Source organism: Pneumocystis murina (assembly GCF_000349005.2).
Source record: "Pneumocystis murina B123 chromosome Unknown supercont1.5, whole genome shotgun sequence".
Classification (NCBI taxonomy): domain Eukaryota; kingdom Fungi; phylum Ascomycota; class Pneumocystomycetes; order Pneumocystales; family Pneumocystaceae; genus Pneumocystis; species Pneumocystis murina.
Window position 1 is genome coordinate 399087 of NW_017802363.1, and position 21951 is coordinate 421037.

The following is a 21951-nucleotide window of genomic DNA, read 5'->3' on the forward strand; positions in this document are numbered from 1 at the left end:
ATTTGAATTCTCATATAAAAAAAAATCATACTTTATCTCTAGCCTTTTTGTTTTTTTTACGCCTTAGACGACCAAAAAATTAAATATTCAGAGAATCTATTAAATGGGTCATGAAAAGATCATTAGGAGTTCTTATGAAGAGGAAAACCTGTGTAGTATTTGCCTAAGTCCATTTTCATATTTAGAGAAAGAGGAGTCAGTTATTAAAGAAAATAATATAGAAAAAAATATTGAAGATTGTTTAAAGCCAAGAAAGACAGATATTGCGTATTTGGGGAATTGTAGGCATTTTTTTCATTATTATTGTATTGAATTATGGGTAAAGGTGCGAAAAAAGTGTTTAAAATGAAGATATATTGATTATTTGAGGATAGATTGCAAATACATGTCCAGTGTGTAGATATTGTTTTGATTATATAAGTCTATCACGTTTTTTAGGAGGTTTGAAGATGTAGAGGGTTTAGAGTGATTTTATTTATATTTTAGGGCCCATTTTTGCCCATCATCCAGTAGAAAAAAGAGTAAAATCGGTTGATTTTGAAGCATTGAATGAAGAGGATATTTGCCGTTGTATTATATGTGGAAGCTGCGAAGATGAACAAGTTCTTTTGTTATGCGATGGATGTGATGATGGGTATCATACATATTGTTTAGGACTTGATGAAGTTCCAAGACAAGATTTTTTTTGTCCAACATGTATAACTCTTTCAGAAGAATATTTTTCTTATGCTCCAAGACGTAGAGGAGCTATGAGACGTTCAGGATTGTTAATTATAGGACAACGGGTTAATAGAAATAATCATAGTGGTCGTGTATCCAGTGGTTTAAATAGAAGTACTAGGCAAGAAAGAATGCGTAATATTTCTTTGAACAATCGTTGGTTTCAAAGGGCTTATCATGATTATGGTTTATGGGGCATACGGAATAATGAAGCAGGAGGGGAAAGGAATCATACATCTACTTCTTTGGCTTATAGAGATGAATCATCATATAATTCAGGAAAGTCTCGATCAGGATTATTGAGTTTGAGTCCTGAAGAAAAGGCTTGGAAAATGTATGAAGTTCAAAAGTGTGGTGAAAAGATTGAAAAATATGATGATTCGTTTAAAGATGATTTTTTGTCTTTGACATCTCAAAAAAAGTTTAAACGTCCCTTGATAGCAAGAAATGAAATTAAGAATATGGGATATACTTCTGGAGAACGTATCTCTAGTGTTTCAAACGATGATTATTCTATATCCTATGTTAAAGGAAAGGCAAAGGAGAATAATGATAGTCAGTTAGGTTTTTTGCAAAATTTGTTGAATGATATATCAAATACTTCTAATTATTCATATCAATTAAAGCATGATACAGAATCTTTTGAAAATTATTACAATAAAGTGTCATATGATTCAGAAACATCTAAAAAGAAAAATAGTTCCGTTTTTATTTCAAATGTATCGTTTACAGATGATAATACTCAAAAGGATTCTTTTCAATCAATTTCTGATACATTTTCGGGAACGCAATCTAAAAAAGTCTATCATTCCTCAGCTATGTCTTCTTCTATGGCCTTATCGGAATCATTTCTGACTACGTTTTCTTCTTTTTCATCAAAGTCTACTTCTAAGTCTCCTATTATATCTCCTGGAAGAAAAATTGCATTTACAATTAAAAAAAAAATTGAAAAAATTGTTTCTAAAGAGCTGCGGTTATATTATCCGGAAAAAATATCAAAGGATACTTGTAAATCAATTAATAAACGAGTTTGTAGAATGATTTATGAGGATGTTGCACTCTTAGGTGAACATATGTTTGATGATTTTGATAATCTATGGTATGATAAAATTAAAACTGAAATCATGCGTCTTATAAAGGATATTGGACATATATAAATTGTGATTTTTTGTTCGTTATAGGTTTGTTTTTAAGCATATTTTTATTATTCTTTGTTTATTCTCTCGAATATTATCTTTTTCTTAAATTTATAGGCATAAATTGAATATGAGTATATTTTTAAAACAGTGTTTTATGATATGTTTTGTTTTGAATATTTATTGCGTTTTATTCTAAATTTGTTTAGATTTTCTAATTTGAAGTCTCATGTATATAAATTATTTATAATTTAATAATATATCTTATTTGAATAGAAAAAAATATTATAGTAATTCATATTATTATTATATATTTTTTAAAAGGTTTCAAGAAATTTGGACCCTGATTTAATAAAAATGCTATAAACTTTGCATTATCATTTATTTTTTAAAGTTATGTATATGTGTATATTTATTTTTAATAATACTGCCTGCTATATATGTTTTTTATGATTATTTCATAATGATTGCTTTTTTTGCTCCAATTTCAAGTGTATTTTTTTTTTGTATTTGAATAATAAAAAATATAAAGATATAATCAAAATTTCTTTAAACGTCTATGCAAAAAACTGTACGATTATTACTTATTCAGCTAAATGTGTAAAATTCTGGCATTGTAATTTATTTTCCAGGACGTTTAGGTCTCAAAAAACATTCTTGTTTTTTCTTTATTAATGGATAAATAACCGAATAAAACATTGCTTCGTTAATATCAATAAGATCATGTGCTTCAATCTAATAGAAATATTAATTTTATATTATTTTAGATAAATTTTTATTAAAAGTACTTTTTTGTCAATAGGAATCCACTGCTTAATTGTTGATAACGCCATTAAACATGACGAGCTGTAAAGCATACGCTCTTTAATGGTAGATGCTTTAGGGCAAGTATAAATAAATACTAATAGATAGTTAGCAAGTTTTCATATGAGATTTTGTTTACTTCTAGAAATGGCTGGGGTGTTGTTGTAACTATGACTCCATGAATAAATAGAATAGCATGGTGATGTTGATGGTAAGATATGTTGGATATCATTGGGCTTTACCGACATGGTCATCTTGAGATTTAATATTTCAGTTTGAGGATCATTGATCTTCATTAAATAAATGAGATTGTTTATATATTTTTTAATTTTACCAATTGTATAAAATTAAACTCTTCTGTGTTTTTTGAAAGTTTTTCAATAGCTGTTTTTGCTTCCTCGCTAATATTCAAAAAAAATGTATCATTTATGTATTTTTGGCGAGAAGAACAACCTATTGAGTATTCCTACCCATCAATTAGTATGATTTCTTTTCTTCTTTCATAAAAAAAATCTATACTTGAGAATTTTTTACATTTTGAAGGTTTTTTTCTTCAATTGATAAGGAATCTTCCCTTTTTATTTCCTCTAAATGTTCTTTAAACAAAGATATATTTAACTCCTTCTTATTGCTAATAAAAATGCTTCTAGAAATCCTATTCGAACCCAATGATTGAATTAAAGTATGATATGTAGATGCATAAATCATTTTATCTCGAATCTAGTGGCATTTTCAGCCAAATTTTTTCAATTAAGAAATGAAAACCTCTGCATCCTCTGGAACATAGTGGATAATAACTGTTTGTTCTGGAATAGAGAATGATTCTTTACATAAAATATATGATGGTTTTGTGTCACTTAAAATTGACTGTATAGAGCTTATATCTTTATAAAAATCTTCCGATTTTGAGACATACATATCTTTTTCTAATGATTCTATATAATAATACCGTTTTTTTTCAAAAAAATATAAGATTTACCTTGAAAAATAGAAATCTTCATTGCAATAATATCTGTGTTTTGTATAAACTCCTGAAAGTAGTTTAAAAACTTATCCGATATACAAATACCTGATCTTGTAGACATATCAAGTATCTGAAATTATGGTTTTCTTGTAAACTTTGCTATCTTTTTGTCTTTTTCTAAAAATTGGCGGTTTATAGATTTTGAATATTCGATCAATTTTCAATGTCAGAAAAAAATAAAAATCTAGAAAAGACATATTATAAGAATATTATAGAAGAAAATAATATTTTCAGAACGAATATTGGGTCTAGTTTGTAGTTTTTCTTTTTTTTTCGGGAAAAAAAGGATAACTGTATGTAGAAAAAGGTTTAAAAGAATATAAACTAATGTTTTAGAAATTTATTGTACTTTTGTAGACGAATTACCTGTATATTATCTTTATTTTCATGATACTATTCTCAAAATTAAGAAATGGTCGTTTTTTTTCGAATTTTTCCAGAATTTCTAGAGAAATTGATATTGATGAGATAACTTATCATTTTGTACCTGAATTAGACCAAGAACCACCTCGTTTATATAGAATTCTAGCAGCAACAGTGCTTTTAAGATCGCCTGTTATTACTGAAGAGAAAACGCCTTTTGAAAAGGCTTATTATGCATATCAAAGACAATTAAATGAAAGATTAGCTGCGCCCTTTCCAGTAGATTTTTATTTTAAAAAAGGATCTTTAGCAGAAAAGAAATGGTTTGATAATGAAGCAAACAAAGCTAAAGCAGAGTTTCTTTCTGATAATATATATTCTGAGTTGCAAGACGAAAAAGCAGATATTGCTTTGCCTCGTGAAACAGAGGCAGACCGTAGAGGAGATTTACGTAGCTTGGAAAGAAAATTAGATAAAACACTTTATCTTCTTGTGAAGAAACCTAGAGAAGAACATTGTTGGCAATTTCCTCAGGGCGTAGTAACAGATGATGATTTCTTACATACTGTATGTTTATTTATAAAAGATTATTTATTAGTTAACAAAGATAGGCAGCTGAACGATCGTTGTATGAGGTTTGTGGGAATAACATGAATGTTTGGTATGTTGGCCATGTGCCTATTGGTAATGGTAAATATAAATATCCAAAAGGTTATAGTGATAAATTTTATGGTGCTAAAGTAAAATTGATTTTCTTTAAATGTATTGTTGACAATAAAACAGATATTTTTTATGAAAGCTCGAGTAATGGCTGGACAAGTTAAACCAGATGGTAAAACAGTTGTTGACTGGCTTTGGGTTACAAAAGATGAAATAAAACAATATGTTTCGAAACCCTACTGGAATTCTATCCAAGCTATGCTTTAATACGCTTATTTAACTTTATGATTTCCTTTATTTGTAATATTTTTATGCTCATTTTCTCTTTTTCATTTTAATTATTTCATCTTGAGCTTTGTTTATATGCACTTGTATCTAAAATCTTTTTTCCACATATACTACCTATTTTTTTCTTAGAAAATATAAAATCTTAATCCTATATAAATACATCGTCCTTGTTTATACGCACAACTGGGACAATATTTCGCCCCAAGATGATGAGTTCTTTGCTTACAAATTGTACATCCTACTCCGTATGGATCATATCTACTTACATTTATATTTATAATCTTTTTTTTAAATAAATTTTAACCTTTTTTTGGCCGATTTACTTAATAATTTATTTTCTCCAATTTTTCTCTCTGAAGATGATACGATTTTTGACATCTCACTTCCCATATATATATCCGACTTCTTTTTAATACTATTTACTCAAATTAGCTCCTTTTTTTCTCTTTTTTTAAAAAAAAACCTTGGAGTTGCTAATGAAATTCCTTTTTTTTCACACTAAAAAATATTAACAAAAATTTTTTAAAAAAAAATAATTCCCTTACATTGCTGCATACCATTTCTTCTTCTGTTTTAAAGGTATTTTTATGTTTATATTTTTATAAAAATCTTAATATGATCTTGAAATTTATAGAGGTCGATAAGTACATAGACGTTTCCTTAGTATCCGTAACCTAGCAACAGTTGCTTAGTAACAACGTCATCAAAATTTTATCTTATCAGATAATTTTTGAGATTATTTTATAAGATTATTTGCTATGAAACGGGTAGTTGTTACTGGTCTTGGGCTTTTAACACCTCTTGGAACAGGCGTTAAACATTGCTGGTCCCGTTTATTGCGTGGAGAAAGTGGTATTGTCTCTTTAAAAGGTCGAGAAGGAGATGAGCGATATGAGAGATTGCCAAGTAAAATTGGGGGAATTGTCCAGAAGGGAAGTTTTACAGATGGCTTATGGGATTCTGAAGAATGGATTGATAAAGAGGTTGTTTTTTCATGTTTTTTTTTAAGTAAATTTGATGATTTAGTAGGATCGTCATCGAATGGCTACGTTTTCTCAATATGCAGTCTGTGCATCGATACAAGCGATTAATGATGCAGGACTAGATGGTTATTCAGGAGAATCAGTGGTTTGTTTATTTATTTGTATGATTTTATGTGGTTAATGGGGTAGGGTGTATGTATAGGTTCAGGCATAGGAAGTCTGGAAGATTTGGTAGAAATGTCGAATAAGTTTACACAATATGTTGAATTTTACATCTTTTTTGTATAGAGGTTGAATTCTATTAGGGTTGGAAGAAGGTTGTGCCGCTTTTTATTCCAAAAATTTTGGTGAATATGGCGGCGGGTTATTTGGCAATAAAATATGGGTTTCGTGTAATAAATATTGTAATTTTGAAGCTAGATAACTTCTTACTGTTTTTAGGGGCCTAATCATGCATGTTCAACTGCATGCAGTACTGGAAATCATGCTATTGGAGACGCATTTCGATTTATTCAATATGGAGATGCTGATATTATGGTTGCTGGAGGTTCTGAGGCGCCAATACATCCATTAGCAATTGCTGGATTTTCTAGGTAATTAATTTGCTTTTTTTTTGTTAGAATATTTTCTTAATTAAATAAAGAATCAAAAGTCTTGCGACAAAATATAATGACATGCCATCAAAGTCGTCTAGACCATTTGATAGAGACCGTTGTGGATTCGTTATTGGTGAGGGCTCTGGGATTGTTGTTTTAGAGGCATAAATATAATTTTTTCTTCATTTATAATTATTTCAGGAATTGGAGCATGCTCGTGCTCGTGGTGCTAGAATTTATGCTGAATTACGAGGATATGGATTGTCTTGTGATGCATATCATATTACAAGTCCCTCACAAGACGGATTGGGTCCTCAGCTTTCTATGAGGAATGCTTTAAAACATGCTCGTATAAATCCTTCAGATGTTGATTATATAAATGCACATGCTACGTCTACGCCATTAGGTGATATGGTAGAAAACAAAGCTATTAAATGTGTTATGCTAGGGCCTAATGGAAAGTCAAATGCTAAAGAAATTAATGTATCAAGTACGAAAGGTGCTATAGGACATATGCTCGGTGCTGCTGGTGCAGTTGAATCTGTTTTTACTATATTAGCTATTTATCATGTAATATTCTATCTTTTAATGCTTTTTTACATATTAATAGGGGGTATTGCCACCTACATTAAATTTAGAAAATCCAGGAGAACCTTCAGAAGAATTTAATTGTAATTATGTACCATTGTATGCTCAAGAAAGAAAAATAAAAATTGCATTAACTAATAGTTTTGGTTTTGGAGGAACTAATGCAACATTATGCTTTACAGCGTATAATGATTAAAACATATCTGATATTTTGAAATATGATTATTATAATTAACATTAGTATGTATAATATTTTTTACTATTTAGTCTGACATTGGTATTTAACTTCTCCGTATTGACCTCTCTCTTGAGTAGTATCATATGCACGTATAAGTTTTGTTTGGCCAGTATCTCCCTGGCTAAAAGCATATCCTCTTTGCAATTTGCTTATTCTTTGAACATTTCTTACTTTTCTAACTGTTTTTTGGAATAGTTCCATTCTATAAATGTTAGTATTTGATTTTAAAATATATGTGTAATATTTACTTTGATTTATAATCTATAGTGTTAAATTTCTGAATTTCCTGGATGTAATGATAAGTCTGTGGACAATAAGTTCGTTTATAACTATATAGTGTTATAAATTGTCTATATTTATTTGTTTATTTACTATTTCCATGCAAAATCACGCAATAAACATAATATTGGGAGGACTAAAATAGTAGCCCAGAATACCAGTGATGTATATAAACGTGAATTAATTCCATGATATTCCATAGAAACACCTATTTTTGGTGCAACAATGGCATATATAGGTAAAAATATTATCCATATAATGAACGATCCTGGTATTGCTAGAACAGTATATGTTGTCCATGAACTAAAAATATTTAATTAAGGTCACAAAAGGGGATAAATGATCACTCTGTAATTAAGGCTGCTTTTCCTAATACTGTAGCAAGAACAGCTGCATAAAGTGTTGTTCCCCAAACCCAATGACCTCCAATTTTTCCATCGGCCTGTGGTAAATCATTCTCAAATATATATATTGACATGAAATAAAGGATAAGTGAATGGTAGAAACCATTGGCTATCCACAGCCAAAAATTCTTTACGTTAAACTAAAAGGAAAATTAGTTAGTTAAAATTTTAGTCTTATATTTACAAAAGTTTTAAATTGACCAAGTCTGTAAAGCTGTGGATATTTACTTAGTAGTTTTGCACTTAGAAATTGGTCAAATATTCCAATTGCTATTGGAGGAAGAAACGTAAAAAATACATTATAGAAAGATATGGTCCATGATTCAAATATGACTTGACCAGAAAACCCATTATGAAATGTATACTATTTTAAATTAGGAAAATTATCGAAATTGGAAATAATTTACCCAAAATTGAGTCATATGAAGAGAAATGTTTTTATAAAAAGAATAAAGAATTAATTTACTTAATCGTTGATAACTCCATGTACCATGAACCAATAGTAGTTTCTTTAAATACCGAAATTGTCCAATTGCAATATCTGCGCTTCGAGCAGCCTGTAAACCCTCTGTGCCACTTATGCCAATTCCTATATTAGCGGATTGTATCATTGATATATCATTTGAACCATCTCCAATAGCCAAAAGTGTTGCTTTTAAATGTTTTTTAATAAGTGTTACGATTAATGCTTTTTGTAAAGGTGTTGCTCTGCAACATATTACTGTTTTGCACAATATAGAAAGATTAATAAATTTTTTTTCAATATCCTTTTCTAAAGCATATGTTAATGAATGACCGTCAATAATCAAAGCTAAAGCTTCTAGTCTAGCTTTATTAGCTTGTCTATTTTTGACATACGCTAACTTTTTAGTTATATAATTTGAGATTTCTTTTTTATTTCTTCCATTTATAATAATAATATTCATGTCCTCAGTGATAAGCTTACAGCTTATTCCAACATTTATAGCTGTTTCTTGATGATCTCCAGTAAGAACCCATAACTTAATTCCTGCTAGTTGAAGTGTGTGAATGGTTTCTGGGACTCCCTCTTGAAGCTTATCTTCAATAGCAGTAGCTCCTAAAAGAAGAAGTTCTTTTTCTATTAGCTCAGATGCTTTATCCAATGCATCGGTACGGTTGTTAATAGTAATTGTTGCTTCATCATAAATAACTGCCCATTTTTCATATTCTTTTTCCGAAATTTCTCTCATGGCTAAACATAATGTTCTAAGGCCTCCTACGGCATAATCTTCTAAATGTTGTAATGTTTGCTCACTATATAAACTGTTTTTCGACAATCTCTCTAAAATTACTGTATCTGCACCTTTACAATAAAGTCTAATTTTACCATCTGGACAACGAAGGATTACAGACATCCTTTTTCTAGCTGAATTAAATTCGCAAATATTTAAAACTTTAAATTCTTGTTCTTCCCCTTGAATAGATACAAAAACAGATTTAGGACGACGGGTTGTAAATATGTATCCTAATTTTGATGCACCCTTTACTAAAGCACCTTCATCTGGTGATGCTGCTTGATATATGATATCATCTTGCCCATCAACTTTCTCTGGAATAACTGTATGACAAGTAGCAAGCAAAACAAGAACGTTATGGATAATGTCTTTCGATTCATGTGAAACAAGGTTTTTGTTTAATTGTATAAAATCAAAAACGTCGTTTTTTTGATAGGAATTAAGACTTTGTTTTTTCTTTGAATTATCCATATAAGATATACCGGCAATTGAGAGTTGACGAAATTCCATTTGATTGCATGTAAGAGTACCTGTTTTGTCTGTAAAAATGTATTCCACCTGTCCCAGCTCTTCAACTAAATTAGAAGTTCTACAAGTAGATGGAATATCTTCACGCTCATAATACATATCTATATCATTATTAATAAGCTGTGCTTGAGCATATTTGACAAGTTCAATTGTTACGAAAAGACTAATAGGAACGAGATTTGAATATAAAACACAGAACGTTAAAATATTTGAGAAGAATGCTTTCATTTTGTTTTTTTCTTGAAAGTGAAGATAGCTTAAATTTTTTTGATGAAGATTCTCTTTAATAACTAAGCCAATGGATGATATTAATGAAAGAGTGATGAGCATACAGAAAAGGAAAATGATTTGAATATTGACGGTTTTCTCTACTGCTGTTTGTTTTATACAAGAAGACGTAGTATTTTTCATTAACTTTGTTTCATGTCCTGTAAAAACAACAATGCCATAGATCCATGATGTATTTCGAAGGAATGCTCCTCGCAAAAGTAGTTGATCTTCAGTTAACGGATATTCCTTTTTTTCTATATCTGTGTTGATAATGATTGTAGCTTCGAAACTATAAAGATTATTATTGGGTTGTTCTGAATGTATTTCTCCTGATAGCTGGGAAATTTTGGTAGGTGATATAAAATTTGCTGTTTCTGGATGTGATTGCTTAATTTTTAAGTTTGTTTCCCCATCAAGATTAGATGTTTCAATATAACAGAGACCTTCTGGTTCTGATGATGAAATAAGAATAAGATCTGCTGGAAATATTTGACCAGATTCAACACGAACAATATCGCCTACATGGAGATCATACCATTTACGAGGAATAAAAGACATTTTTTCAAAAACATAGGTTAACGATTGATTTAGTTCTTTATCTTGTAAGCGTCGTTTAAAATCTTCTACTAGTTCTTTGAATGCAGAAACAATAAGTACAATTAATAAGGGTACGATTGTCGTCCAGCGATTGGTAGGAGAAATATTTCGGATTTGTTGTATGCATGATGTAAAAAGGAAGAAAAGATTTGCATATTTTGAAAATTGCTCAAATAAAAACTTTGGAAGAAATGTCGCGATATTGTATTTTGTAGTAGACACATAGTTGCTGCAATAGTTGTAAGATGTATTTTTTAAGTTATTATTAAAATTTATCACTCGGTAATTCGAATTCGTATTATGAAATGACTGTTTATTAAAGAATGTTGCAAATCTTTTATTTCGAAAATCAAAAACTCCAAGTATGCTTTTAAATGTATTTCCTTTTTTTCTCATAATCTTTTGACATTCATCATTAAATATTGGTTCTACTGTAGGAAAAGGTGTACTTGTTTGTTTAGAATTAAAAATATTCTGTCTTGTCTTAATATAATTTATAATATTTTTTATCTTAAAGTATCGAAAAATCCATTTATATACTTTCTTTGTTTGAATTGAATCATGTAATAACGTATAATTGTCATCTTCCGATTCTGAACATGAAATATCACGAGAATCTGAAATCGTAAGATCTTGGCCTTCTGAACCTTGAATTATAATATGATCAAGAGTACTAGACTCTCCATTCATGGCCATTTCACCAAATTCCAATGATGATTGTTCTAAAATCATTGATTCTTCCTGTTTACAACAATTTGAACTTTTTTTATTCATTTACTTTTTAATTATTATAGCGTGTTATTTATTCATAAAAAAACAATAATAGACCCCTTTTTCATCTTTTTTATTCTGATTCAATCATTTGTTTATTCTAATATCAATTTTTTTAATTAATTTAGGACTCTATTTATCTTTTAAGCTCATAAACTATATCATTTATCGATGATGTTAATAGTTTTCGATAAATATTAAATAGATTAAGTTAGCTGGAAAAAATATCATTAAGAAAAATCTTAATGAATATAATAATATAATTAGAAATAAATTCTTTAAAATTATTTTATTGAATAGAAATAAGTTATAAGAAAGCAAGATAAATTTATAAGTTATCAGAGATTAATTTAATGTTAATAAAATCTAATAATGAAAAGCAAGTATTACTGATTAGAAATAAGTTACGAATTTTATTTATAAAACTTAAAAGTGAAGAAATTATTAAAAAAATATATCTTTTTTTTATTTTTGACAATTTTTAATAATATGACGTTTTGATTAAATAATTTGTAATGAATTAGAAAAAAATGAGTGTATTCTTAAGATTCAGTATTTTGTTTTAAAATCTATAAATATATCTGTTTTATTAGATTATTTTAAATAGAAATATTAAAGTCTTTAAAAAGTATTTTTAATTATGTATTTTTTCATTTCGATGGAAATGGCTTAACGCTTTATATAAAAGTATAATATTTAAGATATGAATATTTTTTAAAAGATGGAAGATAAAGAAACAGGTAAGTAGTTTTTAATATATTAAAATAAAGATGAAGTTTAATTGTGTTAGAAGATGGCTTATGGTCGCCAGTTATTTCGTTATTATTTTGTGAGAAATCTCTTTCATTATTTAATGAAAAAGAAAAAGAAAGATGTGTTAAATTAGATGATAAGAATAAAAAATTGGAAATAGAAGATGCAGGGTGGATCACTGTTGCTGAGGAATTGGACAGAAAGGGTCTATTTGTTTATTAAATTGGTTTTTTGATTTAATATTTAATATTAGAACCATTGATTTTGCCGGAAAGATTGAATAAGCCAGGATCACCTATAACAACAATGTTAGATCTGGATGATTTTGAAAAATATGGGTATAATCCTCTTTCAGAAACAATGAAATATATTCATTGCAAAAATTGTGGGAGAGTGGTTTTACAAAATGTTTTTTATAAACACGCAAAACTATGTAACCAGTTGCAAGATGATCCTTCTTCAACATCTCGAGAAGCATTTGAAAAGACAATGATAGAGCTGCAAAATGTTTCTATGAAACGATCGAAAAAGAGACATCACTCTGATGGAGGTAAGAATTGAATGTTTTTAATAAGTTTCTGATATGGAAATCTTAAAAGATTCGGATACTTCTACAGTAAATGATACTAATAAAGCATCGAAGGCAGGAAAGTATGACTATAAAGATAAGAATGAACTTAAAAAGCTTAAATCTAAGAATATTCTTATTAAGCAAAAAGGTGATTTTGTTTTATTTTTATTATGTCATTTACTATTATCCTAGTTTCTATTGATCTAGAAAAGCAATGTGGAGTTTTGCTTCCAAATGGTAATTTATGTTCCCGTTCCCTCACATGTAAATCGCATTCCATGAGTGCAAAACGTTCTGTTCCTGGTAGATCTCGACCTTATGATATTTTGTTGGTCCATTATCAAAAGAAAAATAAAATTAAACAGCAAAGTATTCAATAATTTTTAATTATGATTTTTTAAATTATTAATAGAAGCTGCAACAATGGCATCTTCTGTTTTTGAAGATTATACATCGGATGCAAGACAAGTTGATTCTGATGAAGAAGTTACTTTGGTTATGGAATCTATTTTATGTAGTGCTGCATGTCCATTAGAGCGAAAAGTTATGGTTCCGGTACGTCGAAAACGTCGTTCTTTCCGTTTTCAAGAAATGCTTTCTGTTGCTCTTTGTCAAGGCCAATGGCCTGGAAAAATTCAAGGCTCTGTTAGTGGAATTCTTGGAAGAGTTATTCCATTTCATGTTAATTCGGACTGGAAAACTGATGAAAATAATTAATCTTCTTTATGATGGTTTTACTAATATATTTTTTCCTTCGGAAAAAGTATGTTGTTTTAGCTTCTAATACTTTTTTATACATTTTTTTAACTCTAATTTTACTAGGACTTGTATTATTGTGCCGTTGCTGTGGTAACCTGTGTTTATTTTGTTTCGATATATATATCTTTATACTTTAAATAAAAAATCAATATTTTAAATATAACTTTTGTAGGGTTAAAAGTGAATATCTTTAGAGCCACTTGGCATGACTATGTCTTTGCATCAAATAGAGTCGGGACTTTGTCATATGTCTATTAATGAAAATCTTAATTCAGGTTCAATATATCAAAAACCGGTGTCAAAAGTGAATAAGAAATATTAAATAAAAATGATTAATTGTTATATAGCAATTAGTAAAATCTCAATCTATTAAGCCTGATTTAAAGAATCAAGGAAATGCACGGCATCCATTACTTAAACTTGCAGTACATAATCAAAATAATCAAGTTAATGGAAGTAATATTTTTCAATCTAAACAAACCACAAATTCATCTACTACTGTTACTAATGTTGTTAATATTCCTGCACAGCAATGGAGAACATCTCAGATGTCTTCGTTATCTCCTGGTAATTCAAGGAAGATAGTTAATTTATCTTTGATTGGGGAGAAGGCATCCTTTGATGAAAACAGGAAAATGCTTATTCCTCAAAGTGTTTCTGAAGTTTATGAATATCATCTTGGAATGTTTGAAATTGGTCGTCCTCTTGGAAAAGGAAAATTTGGGAGAGTCTATCTTGCTCAAGAAAGACGCACGGGGTTTATTTGTGCGTTAAAAGTTTTACATAAGTCAGAGTTAATGCAATCTAAAATAGAAAAGCAAGTAAGAAGAGAAATCGAAATTCAATCTAATTTAAGGTAATACTATAATAAGCATTTGTTTATATTAAATTAATTAAAGGCATCCTAATATTCTTCGTATTTACGGTCATTTTCATGATTCTACTAGGGTTTTTCTTATATTGGAGTTTGCTGGAAAAGGTGAATTGTATAAACATTTACGTAAAAAAGGAAAGTTTTCAGATTTAAGAGCTTCAGAAGTATGTTTTTATTATTTTAAATCTTGCTAATATGAAAAGTATATAGCACAAATGGCATCTGCGCTTTCATATTTACATAAAAAACATGTTATACATAGAGATATAAAACCTGAAAATATTTTACTTGGGATCAATGGAGAAGTTAAACTGTCTGATTTCGGATGGAGTGTTCATGCACCTAATTCAAGGTAAATATATAATAAATCTTTTTCTTGTTTAAGTTTTGTAGACGGAATACTCTTTGTGGAACTCTTGATTACCTACCTCCTGAAATGGTAGAAGGGCGTGATCATAATGAGAAGGTTGACATTTGGTCTTTGGGTGTTCTTACATATGAGTTTCTCGTCGGTTCTCCTCCTTTTGAAGATTTAAGTGGATATCCTGCTACGTATAAACGAATAGCTAAAGTCGATCTTAAAATTCCTGATCATGTAAGTTCTGAGGCTAAAGATCTTATTACTAAGGTATTATTTATTCTCATAATTTAAGTTAAATGATATTTTTAAGCTTTTACAACATAATCCTGAAAAGAGATTAGCACTTGATCAAGTTCCATTGCATCCTTGGATTCAAAAACATAAAGATAATTGGCATAAAAATAGAAGTTCTGATTAATGTTATATTTAAAAATATATAAGTCTTAGTATCTTTTATTATAATATTTTAGTTTGATATGTATGAATAATTAGATTTATTTTTTACAGCTATATAAAATACGGAAACATATTCTATATATTATTCTTAATTTCATTATCATATCCATTGAGTTTTTCATTCTCTTCTAATTTTTTGTTGAGATAATCTGTAATTTCTAATGTTTTTTTTAATGCAAGATCAAGGCATTTAAAGATATGTGATGTTTCTATAGTGATTCCTCCTGGTTTTGATATTTGACAAATTTCTTTATTTTTATTTAAAGTAATAATCATATATTCCTCCCTTAACCTTTCTTCTTGTAATGTTGTATCCATAAGTAATATTTTTCCTTTATTGAAAAAACTAAAAGTAACGCATATTGGAATATGTGTTAGAATTAGAGGCACAGGAACTCGTTCTTCAATAGGATGCTACTTAATAATTAAGAATTATTTTATAATATACATCGATCCTACAATAATAATTTCCTCTCCTTTCACTGTAACAACTGGCTTTCTAAAATGAAGTAATGCTGCAACAACTGCAATACATGTTGCATCTACGAGATTACCATCATGATTTAAATAATGAACATCTGCACGAATAGACCAACAATAATGACCATAAATAATACATAGCGATTCTTTATCTAGCATACGTGATTTCTTTATAGCCTTATCAATAATACTAATAATCTGTGTTTCTTCTGATGATCTGATACTAATTAAATATATTAAAGATTTTTCTCTAAATAAAACCTTCCAGATTCAAATGGTGAATATATTATTGGTGTTAATTCTATGTCAATTGTAAAAATCCCTTCATAAGGTTTATCTGGATATGGTTCTGTAATTTCTGCTGAGATACAAACAAAAATTCTATAAATATATAAAAAATCCCCAAAAAAATAAATATTAGGTTAAATCCACCTTGTTTTTCCAAGAGATATCTCTACCTGGCCATAGTTATTGCCGAAAATTAAGCTTAAATCTCTCCAAATATCAAAATCTCTGCCATCTAGTCTAAGATTATTGTTTAAAGCCTCAAGAATGAATTGTCTTTCATTTAATGACATATCTATATCTTTCTTCATATTTTTATGTATTAAAACATTTCAAAACCTATATATAAATAATATATTTAAGTCTTAAAGCCTTTTTCTTAATTTATTAGGTGAATATACGGATTTTGAGACGTCAAAAAAAAGTATTTGAATAAATAGTAAGAAATATGTTCAAAATGGATATGAAACTGATAAATAATTATAGTATTTTATATTTTCTTGGTAAATATGTTTTTTTTTTGAAGAAAAAAGGACAAAAAACGCTTGAATAAGTGTCAAGAAACCTTTGTTTAAAGTTTAGCTTTGATATTGATAAAACATATAAGAAATATTGTATATTTTGCGAATAAGTTTTATATATAGGGATTAATAAATGACTACAGCTCATAGGTATTTTTTTAGAATGATTTTTATGGAAATATTGATGTTAGACCTACATATGATCCAGCAAGAGGAAAATCGAATGAACAAGTAAAATTTAGGGTAGTTTTTATATGTTTTTATTTAGTTCTATTAGGCGCCTACGCGTATGTTTTCTTCTAGATCTTTGCCAGCATATACAGTTCTTAAATATAGGCAAATATATGAGGATAAAAATAATTAAGGTTAATATTTAAGATAGGGCAGTAGGGCAGGAAAGTAGTGAAGAAATAGAACAAAGGGATCTTCGTTTGGAGCTTTTAGAAGCGGAGGCATCTCATTTTTCTAAAAAAGAAGATCCTTATGATATTAAAAGAATATCTCAAAATAATGAACTTTTAAAAAATAATCATGAAGATCCTAAGATAAAGCGTGCAAAGATTCTTCAAGAGACGAGAAATATAGATGCGGATGATGATAAAGAAGATGAGAGTGAGAATAATGAAGACAGGTTGAATGAAATATACTTATGTTTAGGGTTAATATAAATAGTGAAGATGATGACGATGAAGATGAAACAGCTGAGCTTTTGAGGGAGCTTGAAAAGATAAGGAGGGAACGTGCTGAAGAAAATGAACGACTTGTAACATATTTAGGAAAGATAGTTGATTATGACATTAATATATTTTTAGGAACGTGAAAAGGCTCAAAAAGATGAAGAACAAAGAGAAAGAGAAATAGCTATGGGGAATCCTTTGCTTAATATATCATCTAAAGATTTTAATGTAAAACGGAGGTATGTATTATTATCAGTCTGAAATTTAATAAAAAAAACAGATGGAATGATGATGTAATTTTTAAGGATCAAGCAAGAGGTATTTCTGATCGTCCAAAAAAGGAGTTTGTTAATGATCTTCTACGGACGGAATTTCATAGGAAATTTATGAAGCGTTATGTTAAATAATTAATATTTAAATTTTTTATTATAATTTTTTTTTTTAAATGTTTTTAATTTTTGATAAGGTTTCTAAATTATTTTATATTTGGCTTTTAGAGTCTTCATTCTTTACTTGATAATTTGTTTAGTGTTTTCCAAAATATGTGTATGTCTAAGAAAATAATTATTAAAATCTGTCAAGACTATATAATTTCTAGATTAATAAATAAAGGAATTGTATTTAATAGAAACTGTTATAAAACTTGAGTCCAATAAATAAATATAGCGTAAAAATAATTTTATTGAGATATGTAAAGTCGTTTTTAATATTAATATAATATTTTGATATATAATTGCTTATTGATGTTTATAATAAAATTGAAGATATGCTTTAAATAAGTTTGAGTTTTAATTTTCTTTGAATTATGCTATAAGTATCTAAAAAATAAAATTATATAAAAATGCTATCACCAATTAATATCAATACAAACCTACAATAATTCTTTTTATTGAACTTATAATAAACCTTTTTCTATTTCTTTTAAATATCTAACAAATCTTTTTTTGTGAACCTGAGAATATTATTTTTTTTTCAAAAAATATCTACACTTGCCACTCCTACGAATTCTGCTCCATCAAGTATACAAAGATATCGTAAACCAAGTTTAGAGAACATTTCAAAAACAAGTTCCATTGGTGCTTCCTTATTTAAACTTATTGGTGCCTAATCATATGTTATTTTATATTCTGAGATTCTAAAAACTAAGCACTTTATCTACATAAGACCGTAAATCAGCTGGATCTGGTAACGAGTAAGAGGTTCCAGTATCAAGGCTCGATGTAGAATCTGTAACTCCAAATGGCATTAAGTAACATCCTATTTTTTCTATATCTTCATTTGAAACTGTAGATTTGATTGTGTCTAGAAAATATGTCTAAATTCTATTTATATGAAATAAAATACCTAAAGCATGTTCTAATTCATGTGCTGCAATATATCCAATAAGAGTTTTATTATAAACAATTGGAAATCCGCCATCAATATATCCCTCATTCTTAACGTATTTCAACATATCTCTAAGTTTTGTATATGATACAGTAGAATTAAAAGATAAATCAATTGTTGTATGATAGACTGTTATTGGAGGTGGCAAAAGTTCGGATAAATAAGATGAAAATGTATATTTGGACTTAGTATCAAGATAAGGATATTCTAGTTATGTTGATAAACGTATAAAAATAAGAAGATTATACCATTTAGATCTATTAAAAGGTCCTGATATTGTTAATTTTATTATAGTAAAATTTTGATACTTACATATATTCCCTGTGGCTCTATAGCATCAGCGACCCATTTTGATACAAGAATAGATAGCATGAATGGCTAAAGATATTAATAATGTTTTATATTATAGAAGCTAAATCTACCATAACATATGAAAGACTTCCTGTTAATTCAAACATGATTACAGCCAATGAAACTATGACAATTTTAAAAAAATATTAATTGAAAATGTTTCTAACCTGTCATTCTAGTTACGCCTGCTAAAGTAGCTGCTGCTCCGACCATAGAATAAACACCTGGAACTATACATTCGTTTGGATCACCAAGAGGACATCTTGAAAAAATATATGCACTAGGATATGTACTATATTTTGATTTAATTTACAATATTTAATTAATTTTAAACCTACTAATAAAAAAACTGCACAATTAAGCCAACAAATCTTCCGAATAATGCACCAATAGCCATTGTTGGAATAAATATTCTAATTTTATAAATGACGATAATAGTAATAATTAATAACCTTACCCTGCTGGAATTTTAGTACCAAATGTCACAATCTAAATGAAATTAGATGTGTAAATTTATGAAGTATTTTATACTGTAAAAGATCCTTTAATAATTAGTGCTAAGATAAGAAGTATTGTCACTTTTGGGATCATCAGTTTATTTTCTGGGCATAATCCTTCATTTAGTTCATTATTGTTACATTCTTTGAGTAAATGGGAAACCAATTCAGTTCCACCAAGTTTTGTATATGGATTATGATACGAAATAATAGCAGTAAAAAGAGTGACTATAAAAACTTCGAAGATAGGATGCTTTTTTATAAAACTTAATCTTCGAAATGTTTTTGCCCAATGTATATTTAATTTGCAAAATAAACTACCATATAGTCCTCCAAAAAGACCTAAAAATAAAAAAATAAAAAGCTCTAAAGAATGCCATTCATGGCTATAATGGGTCTCTAATAAGACTACTTTTCCTGTTCCATAGGGATTAAGAATCTATAAAATAATCAAATACATTTTTAAAACAAAAGAATTGTTGACTTTTAAGGTTATTGCTGCTACCATTGCGCAAAAAAAGCTTCTCCACATAGTTTTTGAAGGGAAAAAGTAAGATACTTCCTTAAATTCATGTTAAAAATAAATAGAAATGCTAGTTTTTACTTCAAGACTAAATAGAACCCCACCAATTGGTGCACCAAATGCCACAGCTACACCTGCTGCTGATGCTGCGCTCAATAATTCTCTTCTTTTTCCTAAGTACAATAAATATTATATAACTTTTTTTTGAAAAAATATACCATCATTATAATTATATTTATTAAATAATCGGCATGCAATATTTCCAATACAACACTATATATTAGCAATGACAATTGGACAAGAGATTAAAATTACAGCAATGTGTACAAATGGTCTATAAATAGTAAGAAAAATAGTTAAATAGAAGCTAACATGCCCTTCTTTTCCTAAATTAAGGCCAGAAGCGACACTGAGAGTTAGTCCTATCACTTTTACAACTAATGTACGAAATCCAAGAAATTTATGAATAGTAAATCCTGAAAGGATTGTTTTTACCTACAGTATTAATTTTAGAAAAATAAATTAAAAAAAATACCTCTGGAATACCACTACCGGATGCCATATACGCTACTTTCTCCGCTCTAGAGTTATTTTTTTTCTTTATAGAGATATTTTGAGATAAATTTTCTGATGAATTTTCCATTGATACAGGAAAAGTCGTACGAGTAGTCATAGTTAATTGGACTGATATTAGTGCAAACAATAATGCTATTGCAATGTAAACAAGATAATCAATGATCCATTGTTGTTTTCTTGGGAAATTAAAATGTTTTCCCCAGGTATTCCACTGTTTGCACCCTACAAGATCATCTATATTATCAGTTATGAAAGTTAATAGAATTAGTGTAACTTTCCATCAAAAGATTTACAGCACCTTACTTTATTGCTCCACAAATTGTCTATATTTGTCATTTTTTTTGTTTTAATTTTGAAAATAGGTTACCTGAGCAGTAGCCAAATTTCCAATCAAAAAAAATGGTTTCTACAACATCAATTACATAAGCAACACATGAGGTAATAAATCCAGTAAAAAATACGAGAATCCATCCTTGACTAGCATCAAATGTATTCCTTATCCACCCTCTAATTCCTTTAATTGATCGAAGTTTTTTTGCTCTTGTTGCATCTTTAATAGTATCATGAATCCAATCTATATGCTTTAATTACGACATAAATCTAAAATATATTGAAATCGAACCAATTGCATTATAATTATCGTACCAAATATGTTCACCATTAAGATTTTTATGATCTTCATCTTCAAAAGTTTTGTTAAAAATCTTTTTCGAAAATTTCTTGTGAATTGAATTACAAAACATCTTTGTTTTGCAAATAGATGAAAATTTATCTTCATTTAATTGTGGTGTTGTGGAATATTGTCTTTATTATTTAATTGATATTTGCTATTTAAGTAAAATAACCTACTGAATTCCTCCATAATTTTTTACATTTTTTCTAGAAGATGGAAAGATAAGAAAGGTGTTTTCTGTTTCCTTAGAGGATGGATCAGGTATATCTTGTTTCATATATTGATGTTTATGTGATTTTTTAAATGTTTGAAAATCTGATTGATGTTCCATTTTTAATATAAATAATAATTTCTTAAAGATAACCTTTTCTTAGTTTAAGTATTAAATTATCTTTTATCAAATATATTTTTTTGATTTTATCATTTTATTATAAAAGATTATCTTATAAAATCTGTAGGTTAAAAAAGTTGATAAAGTTTTTCAAAAATATAAATTATTATAGTTTTATATGAAATTTTTAAGAAAAAAAGTAAAGGATTTATAGCTAAAATATTTATTAATAAGATTTAAATGATTGTTATTTTTATATTTAGATAAAAAATTATATATTTTGAAAAAAAATTGTTTATTGATATATTAGTAATAAAATGATGTAAAAAGTTTATATAGATACATTATTTATTTAATAAATGGCATTAGAGT

The 21951-nt window shown here is 28.2% G+C and overlaps 11 protein-coding genes across 11 annotated transcripts; 6 read left to right on the forward strand and 5 right to left on the reverse strand.

The window, feature by feature from the left end:
* Window positions 1-103: 103 nt before the first annotated feature.
* PNEG_00212 (hypothetical protein) lies at window positions 104-1877 on the forward strand (the record flags this gene model as incomplete). The annotated part of the gene is made up of 3 exons (XM_007873889.1): window positions 104-325; window positions 375-441; window positions 487-1877. The coding sequence occupies 3 exons, from the start codon at window positions 104-106 to the stop codon at window positions 1875-1877; spliced, it is 1680 nt and encodes a 559-aa protein (XP_007872080.1).
* A 600-nt stretch (window positions 1878-2477) lies between these two features.
* Window positions 2478-3789, reverse strand: PNEG_00213 (hypothetical protein; the record flags this gene model as incomplete). Its single annotated transcript, XM_007873890.1, has 6 exons — window positions 3426-3789; window positions 3180-3380; window positions 2995-3126; window positions 2800-2950; window positions 2645-2757; window positions 2478-2591 (listed from the first exon to the last, which is right to left on the reverse strand). Exons 1-6 carry the CDS (start codon window positions 3576-3578, stop codon window positions 2478-2480), a joined length of 864 nt encoding a protein of 287 aa, XP_007872081.1. The 5' UTR covers window positions 3579-3789.
* Window positions 3790-4071: 282 nt separating this feature from the next.
* On the forward strand, window positions 4072-5018 carry PNEG_00214 (hypothetical protein; the record flags this gene model as incomplete). The annotated part of the gene is made up of 3 exons (XM_007873891.1): window positions 4072-4614; window positions 4659-4787; window positions 4831-5018. 3 exons carry the CDS (start codon window positions 4072-4074, stop codon window positions 4972-4974), a joined length of 816 nt encoding a protein of 271 aa, XP_007872082.1. The 3' UTR covers window positions 4975-5018.
* A 32-nt stretch (window positions 5019-5050) lies between these two features.
* Window positions 5051-5555, reverse strand: PNEG_00215 (hypothetical protein; the record flags this gene model as incomplete). Its single annotated transcript, XM_007873892.1, has 5 exons — window positions 5051-5109; window positions 5156-5253; window positions 5300-5410; window positions 5459-5493; window positions 5541-5555. The coding sequence occupies 5 exons, from the start codon at window positions 5553-5555 to the stop codon at window positions 5051-5053; spliced, it is 318 nt and encodes a 105-aa protein (XP_007872083.1).
* A 198-nt stretch (window positions 5556-5753) lies between these two features.
* On the forward strand, window positions 5754-7358 carry PNEG_00216 (beta-ketoacyl-acyl-carrier-protein synthase II; the record flags this gene model as incomplete). Its single annotated transcript, XM_007873893.1, has 8 exons — window positions 5754-5978; window positions 6025-6123; window positions 6168-6239; window positions 6284-6370; window positions 6420-6571; window positions 6622-6736; window positions 6776-7144; window positions 7185-7358. 8 exons carry the CDS (start codon window positions 5754-5756, stop codon window positions 7356-7358), a joined length of 1293 nt encoding a protein of 430 aa, XP_007872084.1.
* Window positions 6287-11508, reverse strand: PNEG_00217 (hypothetical protein; the record flags this gene model as incomplete). The annotated part of the gene is made up of 6 exons (XM_007873894.1): window positions 6287-7602; window positions 7649-7729; window positions 7773-7982; window positions 8027-8223; window positions 8268-8447; window positions 8491-11508. The coding sequence occupies 6 exons, from the start codon at window positions 11506-11508 to the stop codon at window positions 7422-7424; spliced, it is 3867 nt and encodes a 1288-aa protein (XP_007872085.1). The 3' UTR covers window positions 6287-7421.
* Window positions 11509-12226: 718 nt separating this feature from the next.
* PNEG_00218 (hypothetical protein) lies at window positions 12227-13546 on the forward strand (the record flags this gene model as incomplete). The annotated part of the gene is made up of 6 exons (XM_007873896.1): window positions 12227-12245; window positions 12299-12463; window positions 12512-12808; window positions 12858-12977; window positions 13022-13198; window positions 13242-13546. 6 exons carry the CDS (start codon window positions 12227-12229, stop codon window positions 13544-13546), a joined length of 1083 nt encoding a protein of 360 aa, XP_007872087.1.
* A 247-nt stretch (window positions 13547-13793) lies between these two features.
* On the forward strand, window positions 13794-15241 carry PNEG_00219 (serine/threonine-protein kinase ark1; the record flags this gene model as incomplete). Its single annotated transcript, XM_007873897.1, has 6 exons — window positions 13794-13892; window positions 13936-14444; window positions 14488-14626; window positions 14666-14814; window positions 14856-15090; window positions 15134-15241. 6 exons carry the CDS (start codon window positions 13794-13796, stop codon window positions 15239-15241), a joined length of 1239 nt encoding a protein of 412 aa, XP_007872088.1.
* PNEG_00220 (hypothetical protein) lies at window positions 14619-16393 on the reverse strand. Its single transcript, XM_007873898.1, has 4 exons — window positions 16192-16393; window positions 16021-16140; window positions 15739-15976; window positions 14619-15693 (listed from the first exon to the last, which is right to left on the reverse strand). The coding sequence occupies exons 1-4, from the start codon at window positions 16353-16355 to the stop codon at window positions 15355-15357; spliced, it is 861 nt and encodes a 286-aa protein (XP_007872089.1). The 5' UTR covers window positions 16356-16393; the 3' UTR covers window positions 14619-15354.
* Window positions 16394-16667: 274 nt separating this feature from the next.
* Window positions 16668-17649, forward strand: PNEG_00221 (hypothetical protein; the record flags this gene model as incomplete). Its single annotated transcript, XM_007873899.1, has 7 exons — window positions 16668-16715; window positions 16757-16796; window positions 16843-16901; window positions 16948-17196; window positions 17238-17328; window positions 17378-17481; window positions 17523-17649. The coding sequence occupies exons 1-7, from the start codon at window positions 16699-16701 to the stop codon at window positions 17647-17649; spliced, it is 687 nt and encodes a 228-aa protein (XP_007872090.1). The 5' UTR covers window positions 16668-16698.
* A 488-nt stretch (window positions 17650-18137) lies between these two features.
* PNEG_00222 (hypothetical protein) lies at window positions 18138-21579 on the reverse strand (the record flags this gene model as incomplete). The annotated part of the gene is made up of 20 exons (XM_007873900.1): window positions 18138-18194; window positions 18236-18346; window positions 18393-18544; window positions 18587-18835; window positions 18877-18898; window positions 18941-19006; window positions 19051-19103; window positions 19147-19271; window positions 19318-19392; window positions 19437-19468; window positions 19511-19915; window positions 19961-20038; window positions 20081-20172; window positions 20218-20272; window positions 20315-20333; window positions 20376-20494; window positions 20535-20848; window positions 20943-21149; window positions 21198-21379; window positions 21425-21579. The coding sequence occupies 20 exons, from the start codon at window positions 21577-21579 to the stop codon at window positions 18138-18140; spliced, it is 2568 nt and encodes an 855-aa protein (XP_007872091.1).
* Between the last annotated feature and the right edge of the window lie 372 nt (window positions 21580-21951).

What these genes read in the sequence shown, in the direction of transcription:
- PNEG_00220 (XM_007873898.1), bottom strand. Translation starts at nt 16,355, where the DNA reads ATGAAGAAAGATATAGATATGTCATTAAATGAAAGACAATTCATTCTT. An exon ending in TCACCATTTGAATCTGGAAG is followed by an intron (nt 15,977 to 16,020) that starts GTTTTATTTAGA and finishes AATTAGTATCAG; the next exon opens with ATCATCAGAAGAAACACAGA. An exon ending in AAGGAGAGGAAATTATTATT is followed by an intron (nt 15,694 to 15,738) that starts GTAGGATCGATG and finishes ATTATTAAGTAG; the next exon opens with CATCCTATTGAAGAACGAGT.